This window comes from Palaemon carinicauda, chromosome 20, assembly GCF_036898095.1.
Source record: "Palaemon carinicauda isolate YSFRI2023 chromosome 20, ASM3689809v2, whole genome shotgun sequence".
Classification (NCBI taxonomy): Eukaryota; Metazoa; Arthropoda; class Malacostraca; order Decapoda; family Palaemonidae; genus Palaemon; species Palaemon carinicauda.
Window position 1 is genome coordinate 42,674,869 of NC_090744.1, and position 20,720 is coordinate 42,695,588.

General features: G+C 41.1%; 1 protein-coding gene across 2 annotated transcripts in view; it reads right to left on the bottom strand.

The window, feature by feature from the left end:
- Nucleotides 1-1,438: 1,438 nt before the first annotated feature.
- Nucleotides 1,439-20,720, bottom strand: part of LOC137660306 (pre-mRNA-splicing factor SPF27-like) — a 97,601-nt gene continuing 78,319 nt past the window's right edge. For both annotated transcript variants that reach the window (XM_068395102.1, XM_068395101.1), the window contains exons 5-7: nucleotides 3,718-3,828; nucleotides 3,274-3,470; nucleotides 1,439-1,698 (exon numbers count right to left, since the gene is read on the bottom strand). In XM_068395102.1, coding sequence (XP_068251203.1) covers nucleotides 3,287-3,470; nucleotides 3,718-3,828 — 295 coding nt within the window. In that variant the 3' untranslated portion in view covers nucleotides 1,439-1,698; nucleotides 3,274-3,286. The remainder of the gene's footprint in view (nucleotides 1,699-3,273; nucleotides 3,471-3,717; nucleotides 3,829-20,720) is intronic.

Here is a 20,720-nt window from a genome sequence, read left to right on the forward strand (position 1 = left end):
GTGTGATGTCACCATGGATGTTTAACTTGTCTGTTGATGGAGTGGTGAGAGAGGTGCATGCTCGAGTCCTTGGACGAGGATTGAAACGTAGATGAGAATGATCATAAATGGGAGGTAAATCAGCTGTTGTTTGCTAATGATACCGTACTGGTTGCAGGCGCGGAAGAGAAGCTGGGGCGATAAGTGACAGAATTTGGAAGGGTATGGGAGAGAAGGAAGTTGAGAGTTAATGTGGGGTAAGAGTAAGGTTATGAGATGCACGAGAAGCAGCAACTGGAGGAGAAGTTGCTCCTCGTCCCTCGGAAGAGCACAAGTGAGAAGGAGCTTTAGAGAGAGATTAGGGAGTGAGTGAAGAAGAACGACCTTCCCTCGCCCCTGAGGGGAAAAGATCGCCCTTCGTCTTCTTTCGCCGCCCAAATTCCTCCCATTGGGAGTCGGGCCACTCCCTACATTCTGCACAGGGCAAACCCTGCTCGCAGCGATGCCCTCTGCACGAAGGACACAAGGAGTGCAGGTCGGTCTACAACGAAGATATGATAGTACCACATGTGGCACCCCGCCCCCTGCACACATTCACATGAAGGTTATCGTATAGAGAACACTCGCACCTGAAAAAGAGAAAGCAAAATTAAAAGTCCAATGATAGTCAGGGAGAGAGAGGACACCTCTGATCTCTACCAAGCCAAAAGAAAAAGTGACGTTTCTAACTGATGTGAGAGTAAATATACAGGCGGCTGGGTAACCCCCGGCCCACCCACTCAAGCTGTTAGGCAGGGTTGCCACCTCGCAATTAAAGATTAATGGCTACCTTCCAGCTACACAAAGATAATCCACATAAATAACGGAAGGTTTGTTAGAATGAGAACAAGAAAGTTTTTAATTTATTTATAAAAATGGTTATCCATTTATTGGATTCATAATTGTAGTTAGATTATTTTACAATACTTTAACCAAACCACTTCCTGTTCGCTAATTTTTAAATTTTTTATATTTCAAACGTAACTTTCAATCCAACAAACTTAATTACATAAGTTTCTTGGCTCAAAAATGAGAACACATTCCAATGGTTCTACCTGCTAATTATTAGCATCCATGGTATGGTTCGCCAAGGTAATAGCTTGGGGTGGAGAGGGGGGGGCTTGTGCAGTGACTATATGCATATATATTCAGTATACAGAGCATTGCCAATAGCCTAAAGAGCTGTTTCTTCTCTCTATAGCTTATAAGGGAACTTTTAACCTTTAAATATAAAGAAACTTTGAACCTTTTAAACAAAAACATATCTTGCATAAACTGTTCTAGGAATCTAATGTATGTTGTAATAATAAAGTACCAAATACTCAACATAAACTCAGGAAAGAATAAGGCAACATCTTATCAAAGTATTTTAATTAAAAGAAGTATTAACTTTATAAAAAAAAAATATAAGTAACATTCAATATTACTATTCATTAGTCAATGTTTCACGAGTACTCATAACTCATGTTTTAAGATACAGTAATTCCCCCTTTTTTTCTGTACTGACAATGCTTCAAGCATTAAAAATCAATCTCAAAATGTTGAAAATACCTTCAAAATCACTATATTGTATATTAATTGTTAGGTTTAATCTTGAGATATGACTAGGCTGCACATATGAATGAACCCACTTACTTGTACTCACATCCAAATTATCAAAAAGTACCAGGGAATCGTCAGCTGCAAAGTAAAATTCATAAAACATGTCTTAGCAGCAATACTATATTGAAAATAACTCATAAAAAGCATTCATTGCCGTAGTATAAATTTACAGGCAGAATATTAATCATGTAATATTTTTGTGATGTATGCACTAACTACTATTCTTTAAGATATTACCACACACTATACAGTATTACAATGGTCTGGCTTAGCAATAGGCAACAAAAACCCTGTATTTTTATTAACTTTTGAGAAATCAATTTATTTCCTGTGTTATTAGTAATTCTATTTTTAGCTTAAAATAAACTTGACAATTATCAGCAAAAAGTACTGTATCAGGTTTAAAAAGCTAGCATTGGAAAAGCCACCATCTTGATGAAGCAGATAAACAGAAGTCAGAAAGTTGAGGGGTTATTGTAATAGAAAAACCCTAATTGGATGCACCAATTTTCAGTCTGGTAATTTACCAAGACACCCCCAATTTTGAGGGGTACCCGACATGAAAAAAAAGGAACGAAAGTGGACTTTTCCTCTCCGCTCCTCCCAGCCTGATGAGGGATTCAGCCGAATTTGATTGGTACTGCTAGGGTGTCACAGCCCACCCTCCCCAGTTATCTACCACAAATGATGTTTCATATGCTGAATCCCCTACTGCTGCTATCTCAGCGGTCACCAAGGCGACTGGAGGAAACAGCAGGGCCTACCGGAACTGCGTCACAATCGCTCGCAATTCAATCCTATTTCTATCATGCTCCCTTGCCCCTCTCACATCTATCCTCCTATCACCCAGAGCTTTCTTCTCTTTATCCATTCACCTAAACCTTGGCCTACCTCCTTTATTTCTCCCATCAACTATTGCATTCATCACCTTCTTCAGCAGACAGCTACTTTCCATTCTCTCTACATGGCCAAAACACTTCAACACATTCATATCCACTCTAGCTGCAAAGTCATTTCTTACACCCACTCTCACCCTCACTACATCGTGATACACCAGCCATACTCCTCAGACACTTCATCTCGAACACATTCAATTTCTGCCTCTCTGTCACTTTCATTCCCCACTACTCTGATCCATACATCACAGTTAGTACACCCACTTTCTCATCCCAAAATCTCTCTAAATTTATTCCTAACCCTCTATTCTTTACCACTCCCTTCGCTGCCCCAACACTTTACAGCCTTCATTCACTCTGACGTATATTTGCTTCCACTCCACCATTTGCTGTAACAACAGACCCCAAGTACTTAAATTGATCTACTTTCTCAAGTAACTCTCCACTCAAAATGACATTCTACCAAATGAATAAAATAAACCCCAAAAACTAATATTGCAATCATGATTTAGCAAATCATTCTTGTATCTATTTTACGCAAAGTTTATATGGTTTTCAACTCTAAACCAGGATAATAAATTAACTCTTCAATATCAATAATCATACTTCAGTCTCTTTCTATAGCAGAATTATACAAAAGATTCATTAAACTTTTCAGCTATTATAGTGTAAAACTGAAAACACAGTGGATCCGACTCTAATGAGAATCAAGTAAAAATTCCTAGGATATTGTACAGAACAGAAATAAATTCCATACCTTTCACTGTTTTTCAATCCTGGTTACTTTTTTCCATCTCCAGTTTAGCTATTTGTGCTTCTAACATTACACAAGCCTGTTCAATTTCATAATTCCTGGACACTAAGGATACCCAACTACTCTCCAAATGACGGAGTTCTTCACCTGCTTTAGTCTGCATATTTTTTCTAGACCAGTTGAGCTCCTGAATTTCTTTCCTGTTACACAATAGATTAACAATTGTATCAGATTTAGTGGCATAAACCTTTTTTTCTAGCAAAAAAAATGACATTCACTTTAAAACCATGTATAATGGTAGCTATAAAACTAAATATCTACATCAAATGCTCATCCCATTTACTAATGCACTATTCACTGATATGGGAGTTGAATAACTAACCATCTGATATTCATTTACACTGCTCTAAATACTTTAATGTAAAAACAGAGAATAAGTTTGCTTACTTTAGGTCCTGCAATAAGGCTTGTTGTTTAGTCAACATATTCTGAAGCATATTATTGTGGCTCTTCCAAGCCTCAGATCCATATTCTTCCATGAGCTGTAAATTTGTTATCCTATAAAACAAATTAGATTGTTACATTTTCAATCTAGTTATAAATGTCAAGTTTCAAGTAAAGTAAATAAAATTATTCATGAACTATGTTGCAGCATATTTTAAAATCTGTAAAGGTAATTCTGATTGGTACATATTAGAATTGAAGAGACAGTGAAAGATGGAAATGGAAGGTTGTTAAAAGGAGAGGAGGCAAGGAAAAGGTGGGCGGAATATTTTGAAAGTTTGCTGAATGTTGAGGATGATAGGGAGGCAGATATAATTGCTGTTCCAGGTGTTGAGGTGCCAGTGATGGGAGATGAGAATGAGAGAGAGATTACAATAGAGGAAGTGAGGAGAGCACTAGATGAAACGAGAGTAGGAAAAGCATCTGGTATGGATGGTGTGAAAGCTGAGATGTTGAAGGAAGGGGGTGTGACTGTACTTGAATGGTTGGTGAGATTGTTTAATGTGTGTTTTGTGTTGTCAATGGTACCAGTAGATTGGGTCTGTGCATGTATTGTACCACTATATAAGGGTAAGGGAGATGTGCATGAGTGTTGTAATTCAAGAGGTATTAGTTTGTTGAGTGTAGTTGGAAAAGTGTATGGTAGAGTACTGATTAATAGGATTAAGGATAAAACAGAAAATGCAATCTTGGAAGTACAGGGTGGTTTTAGAAGAGGTAGGGGTTGTATGAATCAGATTTTTACAGTTAGGCAGATATGCGAGAAATATTTAGCAAAAGGTAAGGAGGTGTATGTTGCGTTTATGGATCTGGAGAAAGCATATGATAGAGTTGATAGGGAAGCAATGTGGAATGTGATGAGGTTATATGGAGTTGGTGGAAAGTTGTTGCAAGCAGTGAAAAGTTTCTACAAAGGTAGTAAAGCATGTGTTAGAATAGGAAATGAAGTGAGCGATTGGTTTCCGGTGAGAGTGGGGCTGAGACAGGGATGTGTGATGTCGCCGTGGTTGTTTAACTTGTATGTTGATGGAGTGGTGAGAGAGGTGAATGCTCGAGTGCTTGGACGAGGATTAAAACTGGTAGGCGAGAATGATCATGAATGGGAGGTAAATCAGTTGTTGTTTGCGGATGATACGGTACTGGTAGCAGACACAGAAGAGAAGCTTGACCGACTAGTGACAGAATTTGGAAGGGTGTGTGAGAGAAGGAAGTTGAGAGTTAATGTGGGTAAGAGTAAGGTTATGAGATGTACGAGAAGTGAAGGTGGTGCAAGGTTGAATGTCATGTTGAATGGAGAGTTACTTGAGGAGGTGGATCAGTTTAAGTACTTGGGGTCTGTTGTTGCAGCAAATGGTGGAGTGGAAGCAGATGTACGTCAGAGAGTCAATGAAGGTTGCAAAGTGTTGGGGGCAGTTAAGGGAGTAGTAAAAAATAGAGGGTTGGGCATGAATGTAAAGAGAGTTCTATATGAGAAAGTGATTGTACCAACTGTGATGTATGGATCGGAGTTGTGGGGAATGAAAGTGATGGAGAGACAGAAATTGAATGTGTTTGAGATGAAGTGTCTAAGGAGTATGGCTGGTGTATCTCGAGTTGATAGGGTTAGGAACGAAGTGGTGAGGGAGAGAACGGGTGTAAGAAATGAGTTAGCGGCTAGAGTGGATATGAATGTGTTGAGGTGGTTTGGCCATGTTGAGAGAATGGAAAATGGCTGTCTGCTAAAGAAGGTGATGAATGCAAGAGTTGATGGGAGAAGTACAAGAGGAAGGCCAAGGTTTGGGTGGATGGATGGTGTGAAGAAAGCTCTGGGTGATAGGAGGATAGATGTGAGAGAGGCAAGAGAGCGTGCTAGAAATAGGAATGAATGGCGAGCGATTGTGACGCAGTTCCGGTAGGCCCTGCTGCTTCCTCCGGTGCCTTAGATGACCGCGGAGGTAGCAGCAGTAGGGGACTCAGCAGTATGAAGCTTCATCTGTGGTGGAAATGTGGGAGGTTGGGCTGTGGCACCCTAGCAGTACCAGCTGAACTCGGCTGAGTCCCTGGTTAGGCTGGAGGAACGTAGAGAGTAGAGGTCCCCTTTTTTTTGTTTTTGTTTCTTGTTGATGTCGGCTACCCCCCAAAATTGGGGGAAGTGCCTTTGGTATATGTATGTATGTATTATGAGTTTGACCACTGCAAAAAATTACACTTCACTATCCTTACAGACTGATATGAAGGGTTCAAAGAGGTAAGTAGAAACATAAGAAAATTAAAAAACTACATGGCTAAGTGGAAATAGACAAACATAACATAGGATAAGATTAAAGACAGAAAGTACTAAGTACAGTAGGGTCCCGAATTATGCGAGAATTTGGTCGATTAATGACCTCGTGTAAATGGAAAATCGCGAATTTCGAAACACACAACTAACAGAAATAATTCCATTGCGGCCATGGCAACCAGCAATTTGCCTATTCAAATGTGTTTACTACCCATTTACAATACTTTCTTTGTACTATACTGTATTTCTTTATAATATCAAATTGTTTTTGTAAATAAATAAAACATTTAATATACTTTAAAGTTCTAATAACTTGAAAAATGGTTAAAATTACAACCAGGATAGGTGTAAACACCATCTATTTCCCGTTATAACACTACCCAAAATGCAGACAAATTTTAATGTTTGTCATATCTATTGTATAATACAACTGGTAAATAGCAAAACCATCACTCTATAGACTAGCTTGTTGTATGATGGAAAATCCAGAATTATCAAAATAAAGGCGATTTTATATCATGCGTTTCCTAAACACGCTAAAACGCACAATAGAAAACGACAACAATTGTTTTTTTTTACGTTTATCTCTGATCACAACGAAGAAACAGACGCATTTATACATCTGTGTTTTTGAATTGACAGCAATTTTACCAAGTATAGATTATATGTTGAATTTGTTATTACCAATGTTCTAATTATTTTTTATTAGAACTTTCAAATAAATGAAATGAATGCCATTTATGAAATGTTTTTCTTTATGATGCCGCCTGAAACGGAAACCTTCCATTTGTTTACGCTCCATCTTCGATCATAATAAACAAACGAATGCATTAAACACACATGATCTAAGTCATAACTAATGATATTACAAACATTTAGTAAACATTATGTTATTACAAATATTTTACCTACCGTATCCATATAAATTCCTAAATTCGTAGCAAAGCTGGAAATTTTTTTTCCTTATGCGTTTAATCCACAATAGCAAACTGCCGCTAATGACAGAGTGATCACTTACGATAATTCTAAACTGTTACGAAAGATAATTGTCCTTTCCATATCCAAAATACTTTTCCTAACTTCAGTTATAAGTCAACTTGTACCCACCTCAATTATGGATCCATATGCAAAAAAGGTAAAAGAAGAAAGTACTAGGCCTATTTTTAAAGTCACCGAACAATTAGGTTACCGCTATAACGTTCGATGTGAGAGAGAGAGAGAGAGAGAGAGAGAGAGAGAGAGAGAGAGAGAGAGAGAGAGAGAGAGAGAGAGAGAGATGGTTTTAAAGTACTAAACAATAAATATGATAGGTTATAACACATTGGTGTTTATGTAATATTAACTGTATAGATGGTTTGAATAAGTTAAGAAATGGTGTAAACAATTCTTTGTTATTGTATTCGCGCGGAAGCTAGACATCAGCTGATGTGATCACAGCCAAAGGTAAAACAAAAATAAGTTAGCAATACTCGATTTTTAAAACACACCTGAAATTTAACAACATAAGTACATGTTTTATTATGGCGCAATTGACATTTAAAGAGTAAAAATTTTCTGGAATAGAATGGTGTTTCCAAAAAAATAGTGGTTTGCGGACGAAATCGGTTACCGTATTTTAAGCTATGATTGAAATGGATGTATACACGGTATAATTTTTTCGTTTTGTATTTAATTGACACTTCAAGAAAACCGATTTTGGTTTCTTCATCTATTTGTAAGTACTGTATTGTATAACGAGAGAGAGAGAGAGAGAGAGAGAGAGAGAGAGAGAGAGAGAGAGAGAGAGAGAGAGAGAGAGAGAGAGAGATTATGACGCAGAAGGTTACAGACCTAGAACAGGGGAGGATGAAGGTGGGGGGAGTGATGAGATAGGCTGGGTGGACTCGCAGGGGAGACGGTAGGAGACGGGGGAAGGGGGGATTTGGTTGCCAGGGGCTAAAAATAGATTCTGAAAGATGGTAAAGGGAAAAACGAATCCCATCGAATAAACAGAATAAGGAAAGGGAATAAGATCCAGAGGAATAATAGATATAATGGAATGAAAATGACTAGATGGTGTTAGTTGTGATAAGAATAATTTAGATATTTGAAATAAGAGTGTCTGAGGAGGTATAGAAGGAATTCGTGATAAATATAGAGGAATATCAAAGGATACAGTTAGTTTGCATTAAAGGGGTTGTTATCGTTTATCGGCAGTGAATAGCCTAAACTTCGGTAACGAGTCGTCAATATTTCTCTCTCTCTCTCTCTCTCTCTCTCTCTCTCTCTCTCTCTCTCTCTCTCTCTCTCTCTCTCTCTCTAGATTTTATTTTACCGTCTACTCTACAAAACCAATATTTGCAAATCAAATGTATACTGTTTAAAATATGACAAAATATTGACGACTCGTTACCGAAGTTTAGGCTATTCACTGCCGATAAACGAACCCAGTCTACTCGTGAAAACCTTGAACGCCCAGAGGGAAAAATAAGGCTTTTAAATATACTGTACTGAACAAAAATAATGCTTTAATATACCATCATTAACACTACCATTACAATTATCGTAAGGTTGGAGAAATATAAAGATTGCCGAGAACGTAACCACATTTCTGTTTACATTTTGTCAGCTGGACTCGCACAGTTAACAGTTGATTTCATTGTTGATGTGGAATTTTATCCTTAAATAGGCTATTCATTATGAAATTATGTTAATGAAATGTAATGTTGATATTGTTTTGTAACATTTATTATAAATCACCGTATTTAGGGCTACCAATATACTTAAAAAGACAATAGATTTGATACATTTTGTAGTGCTTGACTCGCGAACTTTGAACAGCCTCGCAGATACAGAAAATTTATTTTTGAAAAATAGCGATCGCGGAAAAGGGGAATCGTGTAATTCGAACACGCTTAATTCGGGACCCTACTGTACTGTAGCTGGGGATGGAAGGATGCTGCAAATAACTTTCAGTGTTGCCTACATTGTGCTGGGCAAAACACAAAACACAAAGTGGGTGGTATCTACCTTAAGGACTTTAAAAACCAAACAATTTTCAAAGTAACTTATATTTTTTCTAGCTATACAAACATGAATTCTTTAAAATAAGGATATGTCTTGCTGCCAGAAAGGTGCTCGGTCATGTAACTCACCAGCATCAGACGTTTTGTTGCGGCTGCCGTACCCCGTCAAGAGGGAAACAAAAAAGAAGACCTAGTTATTCTACCCCTCCTTGAAACTTGAGCTGAATGCGTTACCTTAGACGGGATACATACAAAATCCCATGAGGGAGGTTGGGAGTGTTATGCAACTATTAGGTAACTACTTCAGGACCTAAGAGAAAGGGGTCAAGAGATTTGTGGACAAAGTATATGAGGTAAAGTTAAATGCAAAGGTGGTCTGAAACCTTGAGGTCAAAGAATGCCAACAGGTAAACAAGGAGGCAATTGACAGGACTAGGCTTGAGAGTTCTTTCTTGAGAAGGCAGAAGTACACATTGACCAGTTGCATATGCAAGAAAGTAGCCTCACCAAGCCAGAAGGATCAGTGTTTAGACAATCCCTCCTGGTTCTTGCTGGGGCTAACTATAAGGCTACGACACTTACACAAGAGGTGTCAAGTCCTCCTCAAGTAGCACTGGAATGCTCTGATGTGCCATCAGGCAACTTCGTGTCAACTTGCAAGTCCAGCGACTGGTACGGGGTCTCTATCATGTAATGCAAGACGACAAAGGTGGCAGAAACCCCACCCCTCATAGGTTTGATGTGATGAAGAGCCTGAAACTCTCATCCTCTCTTGCCATTGCAGAAGAGAGAGGGAGTCATTATACAGTAATCCCTCGCCATTTCGCGGCTAAAGTTTCGCGTTCTCAGTGCATCGCGGATTTTCAAAAATATTCATCAAAAATTAGAAAAAATGGTGCGAGAGTTACGCGGGCGCTAGCAGAAGGCAGAGAGTACAGTAGAACATCAGGTATCAACACGGAGATGGCGCGCAACTCAAAATCCACCTCTCTGATTCGCTGGCCATCTCGGCTCCAGAATCTCGCAAGCTGATTGGCCAAGATGCCGACACGCTACATGAAAATACGTAAAACTGCCTCAATAACGTTCTCCAAGGACACTAAGCACGTTGTAACTCTTCGTAATGAGACGATTGTGCAAATGGAGAATGCATTATCAATGTGGATATCAGACTGTCGGGAAAATAAGGTTAGTCTCGATACCAACATGATTCGAACGAAAGCCAAAACACTGTATGATAGCCTAGTTCCTGAAGGAAATTCTAACAAACACGACGAAGCTCTCATTAACCTGTGCAGTAAATCATCTTCATCTTTTTCACCATCATCATACTGCACAGGTATTTCATCGTCATTTATCAAGATCATCATCATTGTTAGAGGTGAGTTACGGTTCTTGTTATAAGAATAAAAGTTCTAAAAACATATCTACAGTATATACACATACACTATTCATATCTACATATGTATGTACATGTACACTTACACTCTATTTATATTATTTATGTATAAATGTAAATGTACATACAGTATATGTAATGTATTAAATACTGTATTTATATTACAGTATTTATACATTACAGTACTTCATTTTATGTACAGTATATAATTCATATTATCAATATTTATTTACAAGATTTTTTAATGTTCTAATGATAACATATGCATTTATAGGGTTAATATACACTTATTGTTATTATATGTACATGTACACAAAAAAATGTATGTATTCCAAAAATAGGGAGGGAACCTACTTCGTGGTTTTTCACCTATCGTGGTCGGTTCTGGTCCTCATTAACCGCGATAGGTGAGGGATTACTGTAATGCCTTCAGTTTAGCAGTAGGTGTATATCTAATATCTCTTTTTTTCTCATTTCAATATTAATGTAAAGGAACATAGCAGAATGCAAACATATCCAGGGCTGTCTGATTGACATTGTGGTATCTTTACGAGTAAAGTCGAGGTTGATTCTTACCCTCTGTGTCTGACAAGTAGAAGGCACTGCTGTACCTCAGACTCCACTTGTGATGTGTGCAAGGAGTGGTTATCCTCCCAGAGAGCGAGATTTTGGAGATGAAGGAAGAAGAGATCCATCCGTGATCATTCTTCTGTGAGTTCGTCCTCGAGGTCGGGAAAGTTGACGAGATCCCGACTTCCAACTATTGAAACTCATCACTCGGCCCTTCTTCATTTACACTTCGGAGATCTCCCTACTTCCCCTAAAGAAAAAGGGAGTCCTCCCACTGTGAAAAAACCCAGTCTTTACTTTTGGAAATTCAATCAGTTGAGCTTGCTCCGGCCAAAGCTCTCAAAGTTTCGGATGAGAGGCACCCTAGTGCGTCATCTCCCTCTTCGACACCCATGAGCATTGGCTTCTATGACAAAGACTTTGCCTCCGAGTTCTCTACCTAGTCCTCTGGAAGTGGTTAGTCAAATTCTTTCAGGACATAGCCCAGTTGAACGTACTAGTTTGGCTTTTAACCCAGTGAGGAGTGCCCCTGTATCTCTTCAGGCTTCTGTTCTGAGAGATCTAAGTACAAATTTCACAGTGGCATTCAAAGTTAAAAAAGTGCTTTCACAAAACAAGTCATTCTGTGAAGTGCGCTACCACAGAGAGCGTGAACCTCAGGCTCGTGAGGGTCCACTTGTTAGTGACAAGCTTACATGAGTAGCGTGCAACTAAGACACATCATTCAATTATAAACATCTTTCCCCACAAGAGCAGACACCTCCTCAAGGAGGAAAGATTTATTCAAATTTCATGAGAAGGTTATAATACCAATGATGCAAAAATATATAATAGGTAGTGTCTGTAGTGGAATAATACAGACCTAATTTATACTTTGTCTAATAATACCGATAAATTGCAAAGTTACTGAAAAACTTTAAATTAGAGCAACTTGGCTTGCTATTTAAATTAAACAAAACAGTAATTGTACAAAAATAATAAATTTGGAAATAATTTGTATTTTTCCTAACATACAAACCTGGAGCTACTTATAGGGTATTACTTTTGGCAATGCTGAAAACCAGCCAAGACAATTTTAGTGAGGGATAATTACTCCATCCGCTAGTTAGCGGAAGGGGGTTGGGGTAGACTGGCTACCCCGCTCACTCACACCTGTCGGTTGAGTAACCACTTTTGCTTTCTGGCAGGACTTCTAGCTCCAGGTTAGTATGTTAGGAAAAATAAAAATTATTTCCAAATTTGTTATTTGTTCCGACACATACAAACCTTTCGCTATTTATAAGGCGACATACTCTTAGGAGGGAGGACGTTCTACCAACTGGCCTTGGTCATGACCCGGGGTTCCCTCTAATTGATCTTTGATCTAATTAGTAGGAACCCTACCCTCGCTAAAATCAAAGTAGTTACAAGGTAACTCAATGATAGCGGCCTGCAGAAGTTTGTGCGGGACTCGTGGCTTGTCTTTACGTAGGAACTCGAGGATAAGCATGAGTTCTAAGACATTTCTAATACCCTCCCTCACGAGGTATTGGTGACGTAACAAAATATTTATTCACTCAGGATGCACAAGGGAAATTAATCTTACTGGCAGAGGGGTGAGGTCAGCTATGCTTTGGTCTTGCAGAGCTGTTACCCCAGGGGGTAGAAGGTGAAAGAAAGAAGGGAGCCAGACATTCTTTTCATTCATCCCAGACTAACCCGGGTAACCTCAGCCCTCAACCCTCTGCTACTTGTCCATCAAGGAGCCTGAGGCATTAGATTACTTGTTGTGCAGCCACCACACGACCAATGGAAAAGGTTTCCATACTCCTGTGGGTTACGTCTTTCAGGTAGTGGGCTGTGAAGGTCGTCTGACGCTTGCAATACCTGTGCCACAGAAAAATTCTTCTTGAACGCCAGAGATGTTGCAATGCCTCTGACGTCATATGAGCTTTGGGTCGGTTGGACAGAGGAGGGTCTGGATAGAGAGCGTATTCAATTACTTTCCTTATCCAGGAGGAAATAGTATTCCTCGTGACTCTCCTCTTGACCTTCCCCGTGCCGACAAAAAGTGCTTGTACACGGGGGCGAGCTTTTGCTGTTCTTTTTAAATTACACCTCAGACTCCTTACTGGACATAGTAACAGTTGTTCTGGATTTTCGGTTACAGAACGAAGACTCTCTATACGAAATGGGCTGAACCTGGAGCCCAGCACACCCGGATTTTGAGTCTTAGTTACAAACTCAGGGACGTAGTTGCGGATTACTTCCCCCCATCTCCTAGAGTGGGAGACATCAGCAGATAGACCATGAAGTTCGCTGACTCTCTTGGCCGAAGCCAGAGCGAGCAGGAACACCGTCTTCCATGTAAAGCGGCGATCGGAGGCCTGGCGTAGTGGTTCATAGGGGAAGCCCTTCAGAGACCTGAGGACCCGAACCACGTTCCAAGGGGGAGGTCTTAGCTCTGCCTGGGGACAAGTAAGCTCGTAACTACGTATGAGCAAAGAAAGTTCCAATGAGGAGGAAATATTAACTCCTTTCAGTCTAAAGGCGAAACTTAAGGCTGAGTTTGACTGCCGAGACCGAGAGAAGCCTTTGTTCCCGAAGGTATACAAGAAACTCCCACTATAGTTGGAACAGAGGCATCGAGGGGAGAGATACCCCTTCCACGACACCAACCACAGAAAACTGACCACTTCGCCTGGTAGACTGCCTCTGTGGATCTCCTGAGGTGTCCAGCCATTCTTTTCGCAACCGGTTGCGAAAAGCCTCTCTGTGTGAGGAGGTGCTGGATAGTCTCCAGGCGTGAAGTCAAAGCGAAGATGTTGGCATGTGGTTGTTTGAGGAGGTCGTGCTGTGGAGGGAGCTCCCTCGGGATCTCCGCGAGGAGATGCAGAAGGTCCGGGAACCATTCTGCGTGATGCCATAGCAGAGCTAAGAGGGTCATTTGCAAGTTGTTGCTTGCTCGTACCTGGTTGAAGACTTTTCTCATCAGCGTCCAGGTTTATCCATCGTTGTTGGAAAGTATCTTGCCAAAGAGCTTGGGGATCCGGGACTGGGGAGCAGTACAACGGGAGCCTGAAATTCAGGGCCGTTGCGAACAGATCCACAGTCGGGGAACCCCACAAAGTCAGGACTTTGTTGGCTATCAGAGGATTCAAAGACCACTCGGTGCCAACTATCTGAGTCGCTCTGCTCAGCTTGTCCGCTAGCACATTCTGCTTGCCCCGAATGAAGCGAGCTGATAAGAGTCACCGAGTTGTCCTCTGCCCATCTGAGTATCTCTACTGCAAGATGGCACAGCTGCTGTGAAAAGGTACCGCCCTACTTGCTTAGATAAGCTACTACAGGGGGTCCTCGGGTTACGACGCTGATCCGTTCTTAAGACGCGGTGTAACCCGAATTTCCGTGTAAGTCGGAACACCATAAATATACGTACTGTACTGTACTGTAAAGTATTACTGTATACTGTACTATAATAAAATGTATCAAATGACATAAAAACAATATTAGAAAAAGAGAAAACAATTCCTTACCACATGAATTAAAGTCTATCTATCTATATACCAAGGCACTTCCCCCAATTTTGGGGGGTAGCCGACACCAACAATGAAACAAAACAAAAAGGGGACCTCTACTCTCTATGTTCCTTCAGCCTAATCAGGGACCCAACCGAGTTCAGCTGGTACTGCTAGGGTGCCACAGCCCAACCTCCCACATTTCCACCACAGATGAAGCTTCATAATGCTGACTCCCCTACTGCTGCTACCTCCGCGGTCATCTAAGGCCCCGGAGGAAGCAGCAGGGCCTACTGGAACTGCGTCACAATCGCTCGCCATTCATTCCTATTTCTAGCACGCTCTCTTGCCTCTCTCACATCTATCCTCCTATCACCCAGAGCTTTCTTCACACCATCCATCCACCCAAACCTTGGCCTTCCTCTTGTACTTCTCCCATCAACTCTTGCATTCATCACCTTCTTTAGCAGACAACCATTTTCCATTCTCTCAACATGGCCAAACCACCTCAACACATTCATATCCACTCTAGCCGCTAACTCATTTCTTACACCCGTTCTCTCCCTCACCACTTCGTTCCTAACCCTATCTACTCGAGATACACCAGCCATACTCCTCAGACACTTCATCTCAAACACATTCAATTTCTGTCTCTCCATCACTTTCATTCCCCACGACTCCGATCCATACATCACAGTTGGTACAATCACTTTCTCATAAAGAACTCTCTTTACATTCATGCCCAACCCTCTATTTTTTACTACTCCCTTAACTGCCCCCAACACTTTGCAACCTTCATTGACTCTCTGACGTACATCTGCTTCCACTCCACCATTTGCTGCAACAATAGACCCCAAGTACTTAAACTGATCCACCTCCTCAAGTAACTCTCCATTCAACATAACATTCAACCTTGCACCACCTTCCCTTCTCGTACATCTCATAACCTTACTCTTACCCACATTAACTCTCAACTTCCTTCTCTCACACACCCTTCCAAATTCTGTCACTAGTCGGTCAAGCTTCTCTTCTGTGTCTGCTACCAGTACAGTATCATCCGCAAACAACAACTGACTTACCTCCCATTCATGGTCATTCTCGCCTACCAGTTTTAATCCTCGTCCAAGCACTCGAGCATTCACCTCTCTCACCACTCCATCAACATACAAGTTAAACAACCACGGCGACATCACACATCCCTGTCTCAGCCCCACTCTCACCGGAAACCAATCACTCACTTCATTTCCTATTCTAACACATGCTTTACTACCTTTGTATAAACTTTTCACTGCTTGCAACAACCTTCCACCAACTCCATATAACCTCATCACATCCCACATTGCTTCCCTATCAGCTCTATCATATGCTTTCTCCAGATCCATAAACGCAACATACACCTCCTTTCCTTTTGCTAAATATTTCTCGCATATCTGCCTAACTGTAAAAATCTGATTCATACAACCCCTACCTCTTCTAAAACCACCCTGTACTTCCAAGATTGCATTCTCTGTTTTATCCTTAATCCTATTAATCAGTACTCTACCATACACTTTTCCAACTACACTCAACAAACTAATACCTCTTGAATTACAACACTCATGCACATCTCCCTTACCCTTATATAGTGGTACAATACATGCACAAACCCAATCTACTGGTACCATTGACAACACAAAACACATATTAAACAATCTCACCAACCATTCAAGTACAGTCACACCCCCTTCCTTCAACATCTCAGCTTTCACACCGTCCATACCAGATGCTTTTCCTACTCTCGTTTCATCTAGTGCTCTCCTCACTTCCTCTATTGTTATCTCTCTCTCATTCTCACCTCCCATCACTGGCACCTCAACACCTGGAACAGCAATTATATCTGCCTCCCTATTATCCTCAACATTCAGCAAACTTTCAAAATATTCCGCCCACCTTTTCCTTGCCTCCTCTCCTTTTAACAACCTTCCATTTCCATCTTTCACTGTCTCTTCAATTCTTGCGCCAGCCTTCCTTACTCTCTTCACTTCTTTCCAAAACTTCTTCTTATTCTCTTCATATGACTGACCCAATCCCTGACCCCACCTCAGGTCAGCTGCCCTCTTTGCCTCACGTACCTTGCGCTTTACTTCCACCTTTTTCTCTCTATATTTTTCATACTTCTCTATACTATTACTCTGCAGCCATTCTTCAAAAGCCCTCTTTTTCTCTTCCACTTTCACCTTCACTCCTTCATTCCACCATTCACTGCCCTTCCTCATGCTGCCTCCAACAACCTTCTTGCCACATACATCACTTGCAATCCCAACAAAATTTTCTTTTACTAACTTCCATTCCTCCTCTAAATTACCAGTTTCTCTTACTCTCACCTCATCATATGCCATTTTCAACCTTTCCTGATATTTACTTTTTACCCCCGGTTTTATTAGCTCTTCAATCCTCACTACCTCCCTTTTACATCCACCTACTCTATTCCCCCACTCTTTTGCTACAACTAATTTTCCTTCCACCAAAAAATGATCAGACATACCGTTAGCCATACCCCTAAACACGTGCACGTCTTTCAATCTTCCAAACATTCTTTTAGTTACCAACACATAATCCATTAATGCCCTTTCTACTACTCTTCCATTTGCCACTCTTACCCACGTATACTTATTCTTATCTTTCTTTTTAAAGAAGCTAGCACCTATTACCATCTCTTGTTCAACACACATGTCTACCAGTCTCTCACCACTCTCATTTTCACCTGGTACGCCATACTTACCAATGACACCTTCTACCTCTCCAGCGCCCACTCTAGCATTTAAGTCACCCATAACAACTACATAATTCCTTCTACCCAGTCCTTCTACACACCTAGTTAAATCATTCCAGAACTCATTCCGATCTTCTTCACTTTTCTCACTACCTGGCCCATACGCACTGACAAACGCCCAACATTCCCTACCCAACCTAACCCTTACCCACATTAACCTAGATGATATCTCCTTCCATTCCACTACTTTACCTGTCATCCATTCACTCAGCAATAATGCCACACCCTCTCTCGCTCTTCCCCTTTCAATCCCAGACACTCTACCAGACATTTCACCAAACATCACTTCACCCTTTCCTTTCATCTTTGTCTGACACAAGGCCAATACATCCATCCTTCTACTTCTAAACATACTTCCAATCTCACATCTTTTACTCTCTATCGTACTACATCCACGCACATTTAAACACCCCAAAACTAGAGTGCGGGGAGCAGTCACTCTCCCCCCAGCTCCATCTCCTTGTCGATGTCTCGCAGGAATTTTTTACAGGAGAGGGGGTTCCCAGCCCCCTCGTCCCGTCCCTTTTAGTCGCCTCTTATGACACGCAGGGCTAACGTTGGCGCTATTCTAATTTTTATATGCCCCCGCGGCAACAGGGGGCATTAAAGTAAATATCAATAAAAAAAGAAAACAATTCCTTACCACATGAATTAAAGTAAATATCAATAAAAAAAGAAAACAATTCCTTACCACATGAATTAAAGTAAATATCAATAAAAAAAAAGAAAACAATTCCTTACCACATGAATTAAAGTAAATATCAATAAAAAAAGAAAACAATTCCTTACCACATGAATTAAACTAAATATCAATAAAAAAAAAAGAAAACAATTCCTTACCACATGAATTAAAGTAAATATCAATAAAAAAAGAAAACAATTCCTTACCACATGAATTAAAGTAAATATCAATAAAAAAAAGAAAAGAATTCCTTACCACATGAATTAAAGTAAATATCAATAAAAAAAAAAGAGAACAATTCCTTACCTTATTCCTATGGTTGGCTTGCACACTGGAAGGGATGTTGCAAGGGATGGAGAGACTGGTTTATTGTGGAGAGGAAGGTGCAGAAGATGCTGGAGAAACTGGGGCAGGTGAATCAGGATTCTCTGGAAGTGAGACAGAAGATGCTGGAGAAGCTGGGGCAGGCGAGTCTGGAGGTGAAGAGCCTACAAGAGGTGGTGGAGAAGCTGGAGAAGCAGAGGCAGCTGAGGTTGATGGCAGAGGCTCTGTAGCAATAGAGGCAGCTGAGGTTGATGGCAGAGGCTCTGTAGCAATAGAGGCAGCTGAGGTTGATGGTAGAGGCTCTGTTGCAGGCAAATCTGGAGTAGTAGAGACAGCTGATGTAGAGGGTGCAGTTCTCTCTACTTTCTTAAAATACCGCTCCAGGTTAGACTGGACAGAGAGGATCCTCTTCTCATCCAAAATCTCCTTATAACACTGCAGTAAGTCCATGACACCTCTGGAAACCCTGGTGAACCTGTCCATGTTGGGATCTTGAGCCTCGAAAGTTGCCAATGCTTGTTGTATCTCGGCAAAACCTTTTGACAAGCCCTGCCTTGTGAAAGCCTTAGGGTCTGGGGTGGGGGCTTCTTCCTCTTCCTCTATGATCTGCTTCTCCAGTTGTATCAAGTCCCCAGCAGATAACTCCTCTCCATGAGATTCTAGCAGCTCCGTAACATCATCAACCTCCATCTCCAAATCGGTTTCCTTACTCAGGGCAACAATGTTCTTGATAACATGGTCAACTGTGTCCTCAAACCCATGAAAATCATTAACAAATTGAGGACATAGCTTCCTCCAAACACCATTCATGTTTGTAACCTTCACCTCCTCCCAGGAATCAGCAATGTTCTTAATAGCATCAAGGATGTTGTAGGACTTCCAAAAGTCCTTCAGAGTCAAGTCCTTCTTCGTTTCAGTTGCCTGTAATGCCATAGCAATTGTTCTTCGGAGGTAGTAGGCCTTGAATGAAGCAATCACTCCCTGGTCCATAGGCTGTAAAAGGGCCGTGGTATTAGGTGGAAGGTAAACCACCTTCACATTAGGGTGAAAGTCTCCCAGCTGGGCAGGGTGTCCAGGGGCATTGTCCAGCAATAGCAACACCTTAAAGGGGATACCCTTTTGGGCGCAATACCGCTCCACACTAGGTACAAAATGGTTGATAAACCAGTCTTCAAACACTGCAAGTGTCACTCATGCCTTCTTATTTGCCTTCCAAATGACTGGGAGTTGACTCTTCCAAATTCCCTTGAGTGCCCTTGGATTTTCAGCCTGATAGACCAGCATGGGCTTCAGTTTGAAGTCGCCAGCAGCATTTCCCCCAAGAAGCAAAGTTAGCCTCTCCTTGCCTGCTTTATGACCGGGTGCTGACTTCTCCTCCTTTGCTATGTACGTGCGGTTAGGCATGCACTTCCAGAATAAACCTGTCTCATCCGCATTGAACACCTGATAAGCAGAATAACCCCCCTCCCTAATTATCTCAGCCAACGCTTTAGGAAATTCACTTGCTGCTTTCTCATCCCCACTAGCAGCTTCACCTTGCACTTTAAGATTATGGTAATTGGCCCGAGCCTTAAATCGCATAAACCAACCCCTACTAGCCGAAAACTCTTCACTTTCACTTTCTCCCCCCCTTTCTTTTTTCAACGCTTCAAACAACCTTTTAGCCTTCTCTTGAATAACCATTAAGCTCACTGGAATACGCCGTTGATTTTGATCTTCCAACCAAAGCACTAATAACCTTTCCATTTCGATAATTAAACCACTACGCTGTTTCGTTATCACTGTTGCTTTCATTGGAGCAGATCCTTTTATGTGTTCAACAATGCGCTCCTTATCTTTAAGGATAGTAGCCACGGTCGAACGGCTAAAGCCAAGCGATCGGCCAATGTTCGTTGGCGTTTCACCGTTTTTAGACCGCTTAATAATGTCTAATTTCACTTCCATGGTGATGGCCTTCCTTTTCTTCGATGCACTACCATCAGAAGAATCTGCCTTGCGCTTTGGAGCCATAATGAAGGGCAAAAAGTTCAAAAAAACAATCAAACACGTGAGAGAAAGAACAGGCAATCACAACCAAAAATGGCGTATGAGTGGAACTGAGCGACGCCGTCTTCCTCGCCCACAACCACCGCAAAGCGTATTCATCCACCGCGCGCTAGAAACTAGTTCGCAATTGTTTACGTCGCTTACGACGCTAACGGTGTAAGACGGAACGACGCTTAATATTATTTTTATATTTTTATGGGGCGCGTTCGTAACGGCGAAACCGCGTAAGTCGGGACCGTCGTAACCCGAGGACCTACTGTACCGTGATGTCGCTTATCAACACCAGGACTTGGTGGAACTTTTTGAGGGCCAGAAAGGCTGCCCTCATCTCTAAGAGATTTATGTGCTATT